Source organism: Daucus carota, chromosome 6 (assembly GCF_001625215.2).
Source record: "Daucus carota subsp. sativus chromosome 6, DH1 v3.0, whole genome shotgun sequence".
NCBI lineage: Eukaryota > Viridiplantae > Streptophyta > Magnoliopsida > Apiales > Apiaceae > Daucus > Daucus carota.
In genome coordinates, this window is record NC_030386.2 from 3,719,538 (window position 1) to 3,735,784 (window position 16,247).

At 30.5% G+C, this 16,247-nt stretch overlaps 1 protein-coding gene across 1 annotated transcript; it reads left to right on the top strand.

Annotated features, from left to right (window-relative positions):
* Nucleotides 1-13,234: 13,234 nt before the first annotated feature.
* Nucleotides 13,235-13,639, top strand: LOC108225635 (uncharacterized). The gene has a single exon (XM_017400563.1). It carries the CDS (start codon nt 13,235-13,237, stop codon nt 13,637-13,639), a length of 405 nt encoding a protein of 134 aa, XP_017256052.1.
* Nucleotides 13,640-16,247: the final 2,608 nt, after the last annotated feature.

A 16,247-nucleotide genomic window follows, 5' to 3' on the forward strand; every position in this document is an offset into this window, starting at 1 on the left:
ATCATTCTTTATAAAATTTATATCACATAAAAGTTTAGAATCTAAACTTTAATTTGATATAAAAATTGAATTTTTTTATTAAGTGTAGATATAGGTTTTCTGCATCTCAATATACGTGTCAAAAAGTCAAACATCAGTTAAAATGGGAGAGATATAAATTTTATAACTCAATTAAGTAGACTCCAAATATATACATGGCACAGATAGTGCTTGATGGAAAAGCAAAGTCATTCTGATGGATGTCAACTCTTAATTAAAGACAATTAAAAATTGTAACCAAAGTGTCCATACCACCACATATAAGTTGTAGTCAAATCCTTCTCTCAGTCCATCTCCTGAAATCCTTCAACATAATTGCATTTCCCCCATGATCTATTTTGTTCATACTTCCTACTATGGTATTAAAGACTCCACACCAATGTTCTTATTCACCAACTTGTAAAAACATCTTCATTTCACTCTTCTTTCTCCTCCTCTTGATCTTTTGTGGGGTTTCTATAAATAAAATACTTTGTCAAGACCACAATATTTATCAGAACCTCGTGCAGAATAGGAGATTATTACTGGCTAAAAAGTTCGATTTTTCGCCATTTCAGCATCCTCACCACCGCCACCGCCATCACCACCATCATTCAAGACATGCTGCCCCGGCTGAACCAGAGATCGATCCTCGATACGGTGTCGATAAACGCCTCGTGCCTAGCGGTCCGAACCCATTGCACCATTGAGGTCCATGCATTCTGGAGATTTTTGTGTTGATGTTAAAGTACGAGAAAACATCCTTTATTGCATTATATTTTTCCTTCAATTTTTCAACAAATTTAAATGAGTATTTCTTATGTAAATGTTTGAGTCCTGAGGATCTTTGATTAACCTGTACTAGACCATCCCATCTGTTTGTATTTATAATATTTGTATGATAGTAAAGCAAAAGAAACAATTTGCATGATTATTAAACTCGGAATTCCTGGATCAAAGAGAGTCGAGTAATTGCATCGAACATATATTTTGCTGTTCAAAACTCATGTTACTATGTTAGGCCAGTTAAACGAGTATAACTTCACAACAATATTACAATATTGTCCGTTTTAGAACTAGCCCGCACCACTTTGTTTTTGGACACCTCCCAACAAGCTCGTTCTATTAGAATTGTTCTGGCTAGCTTATATTTTGCTTTTTGCCACTCCACGATCGATGTGGGACAACTCCTAACAGATGATAAATATTTTCTTCCAGATCTTTTGAGTAAATTTCAAACTTCAGTATGTTCCGGAAATATTGATTTAATTATATTAACAATTATTTGCAAATTGTCGAAAAATTCAACGTAGTGGTTATAATCATCGAGTTGAGAAAGGTCATTGGGAGCACTACTCACTACACTCAAACATGGGATTTACTTTCTTTCCAGCAATAATGAAGGTATGTCATCAATTTAATTAAAAAAATCTCGTGTCAATTCTTCTCTTGATAAAATATTTTTTAAAACTATCATTTGTCAGGATGCTGAGACCTAACAATTATAATCCTAATATTGTTATTAAATTTAAATATATAGTTTTCTTGTAACATAAATTTATTAGAGTTTACTTTCGATAGATTAAGAGGATCCAATCCTTTTACTTTTTAAGATATTTTCGGGATAAGCCAGGTCGAATCCAGGACCTGATACGACTGAGGATAAGTTCTTAACCACTGAGTTATCCAACCGCGCTCGTATCGAAAGCTTTTCTTATAAAAATAGATGACTTAATGTCATTCAGGGGAGAAATATCATAAAAAATTTCTTATTGAGCGTTTTCTTTTCTTTTCACCGGATGTATATTACCCCATTCGATTATCATGGATGAGGCTCGATTAAAATTCGAATATCTTGTCGGTTTGTTCAATTGTCCTGGTCCATTTAAAAAGCTTCTGGTTAATTAGTGTCGGGCCATCCCCATACTTCAGAAAGAAATATGAAGCCCAATAACTCAATAACAAGCCTTACAACTTGGTCCTAAAAGTTTTGGAAACTTGTGAGTTGGAAAATCCAATGTACAGCCCAAAATGTAAATATGAGCCCCAGGGTACTGAAACATGGGCTAGAGGCCCGGATTTACCATATGAATAATTTTATCAGATGCTCAATATAAAAATTCGAAATGCATATCGCAAGTTTCGATAATTTCAGAGAAGATGTAAAGAAATAAGTGACCCACTCACTAATAAGCGACACATCACACATGACATGATTAAGAAATGTTGTGACTAAAATATAAGAGAATTAGGTTAGTGTATCAATTTAATTTTCTTGCGCATGGATAAAAGGTGGATGGCTCTCTCTTGTCATTATCATCAAGTCGTGTAATATTGTAATTATATTTAGAAATTTCGCAATGGTGACAGGTAAATTCTCGGTCCAAATTAGATGAGCTATTTAATTCTGAGTATATAATTTGAAATGTATTTATCATCTATTTTCATAATTTAATTTTTTAATTATAAATAAATAATATTTAAATTTTAAACTACAAGTAAAATTTAAAAATAAATCATATGATTATATATTTTTTGAGTTGAAAATAAATTTAATGATGAAAAACCATACTGCATCTAAAAAATAGTCGAACAAACATAAAACAGAAACAATCGCCGATTAATCTATTAATTTGTTCAAGATAAGATATTTACAAGACCCTCTGCACCACATCCGGTTGGAGTTAATCATGTTTGAGATATCGACCATAATTTCAATCTCTTAACAGTTTTTATCACTAAATCAAAATCATCATGCTCTCACAAATAAAGGACAGAAAAATCAGAACTCATCAATTAGCGAAACAATCTAACCCTCGCAGAGGAGAGACTACACCAAACTGAAATAATAACTAATAGATCTAGAGCAGAAGCGCAAAAAACAAGAGAAAACAGACTGAAAATTCACCTGTTTGAAACAGTAAAAAAAGACAGCGAAATCTCCGATTGTATATCTATGAATTCTCCTGAGAATAGATCCGAAGCAGAACCACGAAAACAAGATAAATTGGACTGAAAATCCACCCGCTTGAAATCAAGAAAGCGAAATCTCCGATGGTTTTAGATTTAAGTTTCCCGAAAAGAAGTGTTATTCAAAAATTAGGAAGAAAACAAAGCAATTAACTGAGACTTTCCACTCGTGAAAACCGATAAAAATCAGGCAACTACGACAAGGGAGAGTTAGAAAAAAATAAGGTTAACAGAGAGGCTAGAGAAATAGATAAATCATATAATTATATAATTGATATAACTTAAAATGTGTGTCTAAAACTAACAAGTTCATATTATATGAGAGATGAAATAATTTATAGATTTGAAATAGGTATAAGATGACAAGGATCAAGGATAATGTATAAGTTTGAACTGATTTTTGATTTAAGAATAATGAAAATGTTAATTGTGATTCTATAACATGTTTTTCATGCAAAGATCGATCCTAAATTGTGAATCGGCCCCTTAATGAACAGTCAATGAAATATATTTTCGAAAAGGACCAATTAGAGGTAATGTATAATTGTATAATTGGCTTATTTGGAATTTAGCCAATTTAAATGATAAAACACTTCTATGGATTTTTTAAAACCACTAGAATATTGGTATATTAAATAAAAGGTAGAAAATGTGGTTACGAAGTTGAGAGTTCTCATGAAATGCATGTTTCTTCTGCTGCCAAATTTCTATCAAGGAGTTCTCAAATATTGTTGGTCAAACCTTCTTTTGACTTATCAAATCCCCACTCAAAGATCAATTGAATAGACCTCCACAAATTAATATTTGATAAATCAATACATATTTCAAGTTTAATATATAGGATTAATATATATTTCATTTTACTAAGTTAGTATAACTTATTGATCTCAAAATTATTAGCTACTAGCTTTTCTTGCCCGCGCTCCGCGCACGGGTGTCTTGATATTGTAGTTGGTTTTTTGTGGCGTAGTAAAATAATTTTTGTAATTAAGAATAAAAAATTAAACTATCAAATAATCCCAAATGAAGAATAAAATTAAAAAATATATATATAATCCAAAATAAACATAGTCCGGATGATAACCTCATAATCTATAAAGAATTTGAGCATAATTTCAAATACTTATTATATTATTATTTCACAAAAATCTAAATATTGTAGTACGATTATTCAGCATTCTTGGAGATATTATAATCCGAGATCTGGAAGCTATACATATCCATCACGATCAAGCCTGGAACAATATAAAAAATTTATAAATTATTCTCATATTATTTTGATATGAAATATATAATTATACGATTCTGTGTGAATAAATGAGCAAATTAAATAAATAACTATGTCTCATGCTATATACCGCACTCAAATTTAAATTAACATCAACTTTTGATATCGGTGTGTTGATAAAACTTATATTTCTTGTAGTTGTATAGATTGTCACCAAACATGTTTCAGAATTAAATATATTTAGATGTGTATATGATTGTGACGAATGCAAATTATGATCCAACCTTCACACATTTGAACCTTCATACTTGCTAGAACCAAGATCACCGCCGTTTCTAAATCGTCTTGATAAATATGAATCAAATATTCTGCGAGTTCTCCACTCAAGTCAACAATGATTGACTCCCTACATACCTATACATGCATGTAATAAGTTAAAGTATGAAATATTTCTCAATTAATATTTTATAGTATATCTATTTATCATTTTACCTCCCATTACAATACATTATTATATTAAAAAAGTGTAACTGTAAATTTATATATTTATTAAACGTAGCGACAAAAATCTTTGTATATATGTTGTTACTGTAGTATATGCAATTTTAGAGTTGGAATTGACGTAGGTATTTTATAATAGCAGATGTGCAGTTTTTTTTTTGTGAGAATAGAGATCTGCAATATATACAAAAACAACATTTCAATAAAAAAGAAACTAAATATATAAGAGTTTTTGATTATGTAGTTTATGTTAGTAGCAGATTTAATTTAGCGAGTAAAATAGTGAATGAGATTTTATATTATAATATTTGATGAGTATTCAAATTCAAAATCTATAATAGATAGAATTTATTTTTCAGAATTATCAATGACTAAAATGCATTTAAAATAGATATTTTTTCTGTTACAGTTTTTTGGCATAGTAATGTATTTAAATTACGTAATATTTTTTGGCATTGTACTGAATTAAGACATTGATTTTTTATAAAATATTTAACTAAAAATTTTAACTATATGATAATATTTTTATAATGAATTATTTAACTAAACTATGATATTTTGGCATACCAATGAATTGTATCGTTTTGGGAATAGTAATGAATTATTTAACTAAATTTAAATATTCTGAAAGATATATATATATATATATATATATATATATATATATTATTTTTATACACTTTATTTTATCACAAATTAATAAATTGATAAAAAAAAAATACGTTAGCAAGCTAGCAATTCAGATCCTTCAGATCGAGTATCATCCATAAAATTTAGGTCTGATGTTCCATGTATTAGTCAGAATACATGATTTGTATTTCATCGAGCATTCAGAGATAACAATCAAATAACACCAATTAGTTATGTCAATTAAATACAAATGCTATAATGTATACAGAAATTCAGAGATAGTCAACCTACATATATAATTGATGTTATTCTCAAGATATTAAAAATGATATTAAACAAATCTACATATATAATTGATGTTATTCTCAAGATATTAAAAATGATATTAAACAAATCTACATCTAACAAATGATATTAAAAATGTTATTCTCAACCTACATATATAATTGATGTTATTCTCAACCTACATATTCTCAAGATATTAAACAAAGACTACACCAATGTAAATAGGGAGACAATTACATTGACATCATTTTGTTAGACTTCCCTATCTCACGTGATACTTCCTCAATGTTAACTGCATTGCTAGCCTCATCGTCTACATTTCTCACTCCCGTCTGACCATTTCAGATCCCTTTACTACTTCCTTTGTATTGAGAATCTGGCTGATGAGCTTTACCAAAGTTTCACACACCAAATAGTCTCCGCGTCAACTCCTTTGAATATCTGCTGCTCAAATCAATAATTAGTTGTTTCAAAGGACTTTGAGATTGTTAAAAGAGCACCCAAACTTTCGTAATTCCTTTCTAGATGCTTGTAGACAACCGACAACTATCTAAGCAATTGTATCATACATACACATAAGTTATACATACATATGTAAATTCTAATGATTGATATTAAATTCCAATAAATGATTTCATTTGTTATATAATCAATCTAAATAAGTATTAATAAAATTTTTCACAAACTTGCACAGAAAAGGCTGAGATTCAATTTACCAAGTGAGACAACAATATATCATTCTCCTTTTATTGACAACGCTAAAATTTGTATCAGATGAATCTGTATAGCCAGATTGGTGTGTTGCTAATCAGAGGAACTGAGCGGCCAGACAAATGGTCATTTAAGTATTTTATATACACATACACAAAAATTAATAATTAGTGTCAATTAAATGATAAATATGATAATCACGCCAGTAAAACATATGATAACACCAAAAATCAGTTGAATGTAGTAGGAAATACGATGCCTTTAGGTTATTTGAGTCCCACAACTTGTCTCAGCCATGCTTTCTTCATTGCAATATAGTTTCCTCGGCCTTTGATAGTTACAAATTATAAAAAGAGATTCCATTAACATTCACATCCATATATCTTGTAAATTAAAAACATGTTTGAAATTTTAAAAGAATTGCTTACAGATATAGAAAAAAGAATGAAAATCTCAAACTATAAAGTCAAAAAAGAAAAAGAAAAAGGAAAACAAAGATGAATACAAACAATCAAAGATATAAGCATGTAGTCTTGATAACGGTTATATATATACCCACTCTCTACCAAATATATAGATATATAGACATATACATATAAATAGATATGAAATCAATCAAACAAATTACCATAAATAAAATCATTGTTTTGAATCTTGTCATACTATTGTTCAACGAAAGCTATAATCAAGGAAATTTGAATATCAAATTGAAGAGAGACAACCAATATGATTTCAATTTTGCAATACTTACTTTGAATTCAAATTTTTAGATGGTAATGGAAAGAAACAAATGAAATTCACTCGCTTCCCATTCTGAAGCACCAATCATGCATATAATCAAGCAGACCTACATATGCCTTCTAAATTGCTTACAATTTCTGATCCAAAAAAGATATTATTCTTCAAACAAAATTAAAAAAAATTCAAACCAATTAAATATTTAAAAAACACCGATTATGCAGCTGATTGAGCATGCTTAAATATCAACTAAATGCTGCTTCACACACCTTACCATTACGACGCTATGTTACTGCTCTGATATATAAATTTGAACTAATTTTATATTTATTTTAAAATAAAAAATTAGAGAGTAAAACATATATAATGGCGTATCTCAAATTTTTTATATATAAGAATTACTTTATTAAAATTGAAATAAAATAAAATAATGAAGAAAACAATAACACATAAATGAATTTAACAACACAATAGTCGGATCATAATTTTTTAAAGTATAACATATTTAATGGTGCATCAATACCTTATTCTTTTTTGTATAATCTTATGAAAATATTTTAACACTACTTTATTTTTAAATATTTTAAGAAAAGACGATTAGCAGTTTAAGAGGTAGTAATCACTATTCCAACATATTGAATTTTTAATGCAGTATCATACAAAAAATCTTGTAAGTGCTTAGGAAGTCTTTCCATGTTTAATTCGAAATAGATAATAAGCTAACAATTACAATTAAAAATAGGTTAATATACAAAATATACATGTAGTTGTGAATAAATTAAATATATAAAGATAAGAAAAATATTGTTTGAAATTTTTTAAATACATTTTAATTTTAAATATTTTAAGAAAAGGCAATCAGCAATTTGAGAGATAATTATATTTTTAAATTTTTAATTTTTCATGCAACATCGTACAATAAAGTCTTGAGAGCGCTTAAGAAGTCTTCCCATAAATGGTAAGATGAATTTGAATTTTTAAAATAAATAATAAGAATTGATTTGATTTTGAATTTAGAAATAATTAATGATGATTAGTTTCATATCTTGGAGAGTATTTGAGAAGTCTTTTCATTCATAAATTAGAGATAGAGGAAGTCAATAACTACATTTAAAAAATATGCTAAAAATTAGGAAGGAAATGATTTTTATTTAAGACAATTAAAATGAAAAGTAAGAATGCATGCATAATTTGTGGGACTTTCTAAAACTTGACTTATATAAATCAGTTGATTAGATGGCGCTGCTTATGTGACATAATTAAAATATGTGGTTTTATGACGTGTCATTTTACGAATTACGTGTATTTTTAAATATACAAAATATACATGTAGTTGTGAATAAATTAAATGTATAAAGATAAGAAAATTATTGTTTGAAATTTTTTTAAATAAATTTTAATTTTAAATATTTTAAGAAAAGGCAATCAGCAATTTAAGAGATAATTATATATTTAAATTTTTAATTTTTCATCCAACATCGTACAATAAAATCTTCAGAGTGCTTAGGAAGTCTTCCCATAAATGGTAAGATGAATTTGAAATTTTAAAATAAATGATAAGAATTGATTTGATTTCGAATTTAGAAATAATTAATGATGATTAGTTTCATATCTTGGAGAGTACTTAAGAAGTCTTTTCTTCATAAATTAGAGATAGAGGAAGTCAATAACTACATTTAAAAAAATATGCTAAAAATTAGGAAGGAATGATTTTTATTTAAGACAATTAAAATTAAAAGCAAGAATGCTTGCATAATTTGTGGGATTGTCTAAAACTTGACTTATATAAATCAGTTGATTAGATGGTGCTGGTGATGTCAACGCTGACATATTAATATGGTGGTTTTCAAAAAGATGTGGTGATTTTCAAAAAGATGTCATATTAAAGATGTCTTTAATAGAGAATTAAACTGATAATCAGAGCTGACAATCAACGCTGATTTGATAATTAAGACAAATAAAATCAAAAGTAAGAATTCATGCATGATTTGTGGGACTGTTTGAAACTTAACATTTATTAATCAGTTGATTAGATGGCACTGCTGATGTGGCATTAAAAAATACGTGGCTTTATGACGTGTCATTTAACGAATTACGTGGACTTTGTGACTGGGCATCGTTCAGGAATTATGATATAATAGATTTAACAAGTTCATCAATATTAAGAAATATATGATTAATTTAAGTTATCTTAAATGATTGTTAAATAATCAACTTAGTGTATATCGGATTATAATTTAATACTTTAGCATTAACTTAAGATTTGATTGAATGGTACGTAAATGACAAAGAAAATAGTGATTTACTATAATGGGTGGAGTGCAATTGAAATTGGTGTTTTCTTGTAAGTTTTCAGTTACCAAGATAACTATGCTTTCCTTAAACAAATTTTCACAACAAAATTTTACACCACTTAAACAAGTAAAACACATTTCTTCATTTGGAAGTCATAATCAAAAAGTCCCAACTTGAATGTTAGATAGGAGTATATTTTAGTACAGTTGGAAGCTTATAAAAGTGTTTAGATAAAATTATATTTGAGTACTCTTGGGTAAACTAAAATTTACAAGTTAGTTATGGATATAGAGTAATGGTCTTGCAATTTATTATGCTTGCTTTCCAGTTGTTCAAGCTAATTAGAGATAGGAGTATATGATAGTAAGGTCATCCGCGGAAAAATATAATAAGTTAATTATTCTTAACAAGTAAACATTATTTTGTACATAAGAAGTCACTAGTGATGACAATATTTTTATTTCCAAACTGCATTTGTGATGAATTGAATTATAGTAGTTGTGTGGTACTTGAAATATATATGGTTGAAAAGCAATTGGTGAGGGACATAAATATGAATCTAATTTTGTAGGCTTTTCATAAAAATTCCTGCAAAGTTGGGCAATCTGTTTTCACCATATCTGTTATGAATTATAATATGTGAGACCTCATCTCTGCTGGATCTTCTTTCCACTTTTAAAGCAGACATCCATCCCATGTTGACTCAACAATACACTTTGACGTCTAAAAACTTCTTTACCCACATCTTTTAGTTTTGGTTAAACACGAACGTTAAGTAGTGTGAAGGAGTAACCAAGTGGTAAAATAATGGAATTTTTTAATATTTATTTGATATATTAAAAATGATAAAGGACGGAGAGTGACATCTCAATATGAAAAATGCAAAATAAGAGAATAAAAAAATTAACTGATTTTTAGATTAATATAAAAAGAAATTGGAGTTAGGGATTCCAAATACAAGAAACGACAAGTCCCTCAACATTCTAAACTACTGTTCCACCGCTGACAGAGAGACACGTGTAGGGAATTCGAGACATACAGGTGTATGGCCAAGATTCAGGTTTCCTACCCTTATACCCTAATTCTTGGCTTATATATAGACCAAAGATAAGAGGTTTAAGGACTCTCTCTTCTCCTCTGCACTTATATTTCTCACACACATATACACTCAGCAAACATAAACACACAAGCAACCACATACAGCAATATCCATACACACTCTCTCTACATTGATAGGTAGCTCATTTTTAGTCCGACTACTTTCAAGTCCGCTGTTACTCTCACGCCGGAGGCGCCTCGGGGTCCAAATCCCCCTTCGACGTTGTTTTGTAGGCATCCATCCAACAGCTACACCACAAGACGACGGAGCACGGCGGAGAAAGGGGCATAACAGGATCTGGAGTTATCACTATTATTCAATCATAACAACAAATTATATATTATCAAAAATTATATTATTTTTTGAAAAGTAAATAAATTTAACATGAAAGTTATCATTTAAATTTAATATAAATTTTCTTTTGTGATAAAGAAACAAGAAAGAAATAGAAATAGAAAAGTTGAACAGAAAGTGTATTAAACTTTTGTGCTGCTAAATTACATTACACTCGAATTGGTGTGTTAATTTTACTTGCTTTACGTAACCTTTTCTAAATCAAACATCTTATCAGCGTACAACCTTATTTATTAGGTAGTTATGCACTTAATATCATCACAACTAAAACTTTTTCTAGTAAGATTTCAGTTTCGTAGATTTAGTGGGTGTTTGGCAACGGCTTAAAAGCCAGCTTCTGAATTTATAAATTAGAAACACTTATTTCGTATCGTTTGTGTAAAAAATCAAGAAGCACTTATAAAAAATTAGGAATGCTACTTTTTGTTTCACGACTTCTGCTTATTTACCAAACACTTTAATCACTTATAAATCTTAACTTGCTTCTAACTTCTACTCCACTTATTTATTTTAAGCAAAAAGCACTTATTTTAAACTTAACCAAACGACCTCTTAATATAGCGGAACCGAAAGAGCACACGTTTGCTTTTTTGTGAAATGTTTCGATTTTAATTTGTGAAAGTTAACCGTTTCTCGTTGACAAACTTTAAATTGCGACCCCGCCTAAATTAGTTATAATCCAAGTATCTTCGATCCTACTTGAAGAAGTTGCTACTTGCTAGCTTTGAACCCGGTCATCTACGTCGAGAGTTGAGACGATCATTGCATTGATTTTATTATCTCTGTGACTCTGTTCTACAGGGTCGTTGTTCGGAAACAAGACTCGTCAAGAAGAGTTTGGCTATAATCGATGTTGACTTCTCGTTAACAGATATTTTATTCAGTAACACTACAAAAAATATGAGGTTAAACGATACAATCGACAAGATTTAGAGGGTGCTTGGCAATCTTTTTATTTTAGTAAGGAGGTTTTTTTTTTTTTTTTTTAAATATACTTTATATAATTTTGTACTATAATTATTTTTTTTGTACTATAATTTTGTACTATAATTATTAAAAAAGTGTTTCATATTTGTTTGATAAAAAATAAGATTTTATTTCAAAAAAAATAGTAGAATTTATATATTTTTTTCAAAAATAAGCCCTTAGTAAGTCATATTGTCAAACGACCACTTAATTATCAGTCAATTTAAATTTTTAAGATGTATAATTACAATCATTCTTGAAATGAAATTTATTTTTCCCGTTATCATTTTTAATCCAAAAATGTTAATCTAATGATAAAAAGTAATACGGAATCTGCGATCGAGTCGAACAATAAATAAATTGTAATCAACTTTTCTCATGAAAAGACAGTTTAAAGATATTTTGAAAATAATGTATATACAAATATAAGTAACCACTTCATACATTCTCGTTAAACTAGTGGTACCTCTTCATCATACCCTGATGGAACTTTTGTTTGAGTCATCAAACAAAACTGCAATACCATTGAAAATTTCATACCAAATCAAGACTCCGTTTACAATTAAGAAGCGAAAATAAACATCTCACTAAGAAGAAAAAACAACATGAAAATATAAACCGAAAATTAAAACAAAAGCAAACTAAAAACAATTGTAAATGAAAAACTTAGATCTCATAGCTGAAATCACAAAATAGATGATTAACTCTCGAATTCGATAAAGTTCCGCTCGAATTGAAGAAAAAAAAAAATAAATCGAAAAGCTCTAATGACGATGTAAATCTAGAAAAGCAAATTAACCTAATCAAAAGATAGAATCCTTCCTCAAAGATGAAAATTAATGAAATAAATAAAAGGGTTTAGAGATTTCAAGCGATAGAAATCGATGAAAGCCTCTGAAATAATGAAAACAATTATTTCAAGCACGTAGAGTATTTTAAATTTTCATTTTCTTCGTTATCGTTGTCTTGTGTGCAATCACAATTACCATCATTTTACGGATCGGGGGTACAAAATTTGATTTTGAATTATGATTAACTTTTTTTCTCATGATTACCATTATTATTAATCTTAATATATATCTTTGAATTATTATAAAATTCTATAATCTAAAGACATAGTTAAAGAAAAAAACAAAATATATAGTAAAAATAATCTTCATTTTCAAATACCTCAAGAAAGATTCAAAGTCTCGCAAGTCTCCATTACAAGATGAAAATAAATATACATCAATTAGTACTACGACTTATTATTAGTAGACCAAAAATAATTTCATAAAGATCAAGTCGTAAACCACTCCGAACAAGTAACCTAAAACCGGCTATAACCGGTCGCCTACCTCACTATAAATTCATCACTCTCCTCTCTCTTCTCCCCACAAACAAAATAAATCGAATCATCATTCAAATCATAAAAATCTCGCGTTTACGGAAAAAACGACATGAACTCTCCGATGCCTAAAAAAATCTCTCCGGCGCCGGAAAAACTCGCCGCCGGGTTCCTGACCTCGGTGGTCTCTCTCTGGCTGATTTGCAGCAAACACGCAACGCGAACGTCGAAGAAGATCGCGCCGAAGAAGGTCATGGCGAGGTTGAGTCACAAGGCGATACAGTTCCGGCAGAGAAAGAGCGGCGGGGAGGCGAAGACAGGCGGAGAAGACGGCGGCGTGTGGCGGAGGGCGATACTGATGGGAGATAAATGCGAGCCGTTGGATTATTCAGGAGTGATATATTATGATAGTGAGGGGAATAGGTTGAGTGAGGTTCCGGTGAGGTCGCCGAGGGCGAGTCCGCTGCCGAGTTATGCGTATAAGTCGGAGAAAGAGAAGAGTCGTCTCGGGTGGTGACGGAACCAGGAAAGACTAACTCGGGCTGAAATTCGAGTTGAGTCGGAAAAATTAATGAATTTTATCTTTTCGGTTATGTTTTATTTTTGAAATCTTCGGTAAAATTGATTCGGGCGGTGATCGGTTTTTTTACTGTGGAAGGGAAGTAGGTTAAAAATGGTGATTAGGTTGTGTGTAAGAAAGGTCCCTTGGAATGATGGTGGTGTATAGTTTGTAAGTGTTTTTAATTGTGTACAAAAGTTTCGGATGATTTCGAAGTGGATTAATTAGCTTTCTATATTTTCTATATCTTGCCAAAAAATACTCACCTGTCTCATTTAATTTATAAGCTATTTTTTGTCATGTTTTTTAAACTTTTTCTAAAGTTATATTTTTCTAGATTTTAATTTTTCTGAATAAATTCAATTAATTCATAAATAAAATTATTCAAATGTAATTAATAATTTATAAGTTAAATTTACTTATTATTTCTTATCATTTTTTATTTTAAATTATAATTCACTCTTTTTGAAAAACTCCAAATAACGGCCAAGTAAAAGAAGAGCAAAGGATGTTACCAATGTACCATTTACAGAATTAAAGTTGTAATGTGATCGAATTTTACTGACATGAAAAAGAAAGTTCTCATTGGATAAAAAGAAATGAATAGATATTTGTTTCATGAATGACAAGTTTCTGTTTCTGAGACAACCTGTTATGTAATTATTGTAATTCTTTGAAAAGATAAAAGTTTATTGGAACTTTATTATATATCTTGATATTTTAAGGCTGATCATTTAATATACAATGTATATGGATATTAAAATGATATATGATACTAATATTGATATATTGATATGTATATAATAATAGTTTTCCAATCATAGAGTTGAGTCATGTTAATGGCGTTAGCTATAATCGTTGGCTAAATTAGATCTGTAAGATCTTGTGTAAAATTAGCCGAATCATAAGACATTGTGCTTAAATAATATTGTTATATGGGTTGGCTATAATTCAAAAATAGTATGTAATTAATATCTAGATTGTTATAAATACAATATATCAATTTAATATGATATATAATTTGTAATCAGTGAAAAGGAGGAAAATAAACTGCAGGAGATGACGTGAAATTCACCACACATATGCAGTGGTTCGACAAATATAGTCATCGATAGAGGAATGGTTTTAATTATAAACAAAGATTTGCTATGGTCTGGAGGATTGTTTTTTATGGGCATTGACTATTATTTTTAATTTTGATAAGCGAACTAGACCTTGCCTAAGGGTTTCCGTAGTTGAATATGCTCTTGATACCTTGGGCAAGCACCTTAGAATTTAAATGATAGGTTTTTAAATTTATTATTTTACTTTATTTGATATTAAATTTCATTTAATTATTAGTAACATTTTTGTAACTTTCATTCTCAATTCTTATTTGCGTCAACATTCCCTATATTTTAAACGAATTACTTTGGAGTCATCGTTTTCTGCCTGTTATACGCAAAAATCACCATAAAGACCCGGCCCATAAAAGAAGACTATGATGGGCTCAAGATTGGACCAAGCCCAAACTAGCCATATCAATCAGAAGAACGCACTTCAAGAAGATTGGGCGCGCCCTATCTTCAGGGCGCGCCAAGTTGAAGCTTACAGAGAAAGATCGTCATTTGAAGGGCAGAAGGGGACATATTTTACCTAGGGGGACGCCCTTGGGTGTGTATAGATCCTACTGTTAATTTGTCGAAGACTCTACCTTGTAGTCTGAGGAGTTGCCCTCCTTGGGAGATAGAGAATGAAGACTAGAGGAGGCCTTGCTCTGTAGTCTGGCGAGTTGTCCTTGTCGGGGAGCATGTGGAACCTTCTCGAAGGCGCGCCCTGGAAGGCTCTATCTCTGTAGTTTGGCGGGTTGTCCCTGTCGGGGAGTAGAGAAGCGTCCTTGCATTTGGGGTAAGCCTTGGGTGCTCGAGAGTCTACAAGGCCCAAGGCTAGGCCTCATCGTATTGGACCCCTTTCGGGAGGAAGATTCTAGAAGGGGAGGCCCAGCCCGCTTGGGTCTCTTAGGAGAAAGAACTACGTACCGGCTTGATCCCCTATAAATAGGGGTACGTAGGCACATCGTGGGCAGAGGTAACTCTTGGGAACGAGAGGCCAGTGAATGGACCCCTAGTTTTCTTCGCGATCTTGAACCCTATGCCTACGATCTCAGCCACATCCAAACACAACCAATCACCACCCCCTATTCCGACGAACAACCGCCGCGACAAATCTTGATTCACGCCGCGAACCTCATCTTTGTTAACCTACCAGTTTTCTCCGTTAACACTGCCTAAAATTACACATTATATAGATTACGATATTACAATCTTAATTGACTTGTTTGTTTGTGTAATTAAGTAATTAAGTAATTGACTTGGAGGACAAAATCTTCAATCTCGTAGCAACCATTAAGTCCATAACTAGTTGCAGGCTTGCAGCATGGACATGTGAAATATTGTTCATGTAATAATTGAAATATAAATTGTCAAACGGAGAACTCGTCTGTCTTGCGTATCTACGCCCACCTTTGACTTTGTTTTATCCGGTCCGAGTGTCATTATCTCAAAAATAATTTATATTGCATCAAATT

Coding starts and splice junctions, on each gene's coding strand:
- LOC108225635 (XM_017400563.1), top strand. CDS start 13,235: ATGAACTCTCCGATGCCTAAAAAAATCTCTCCGGCGCCGGAAAAACTC.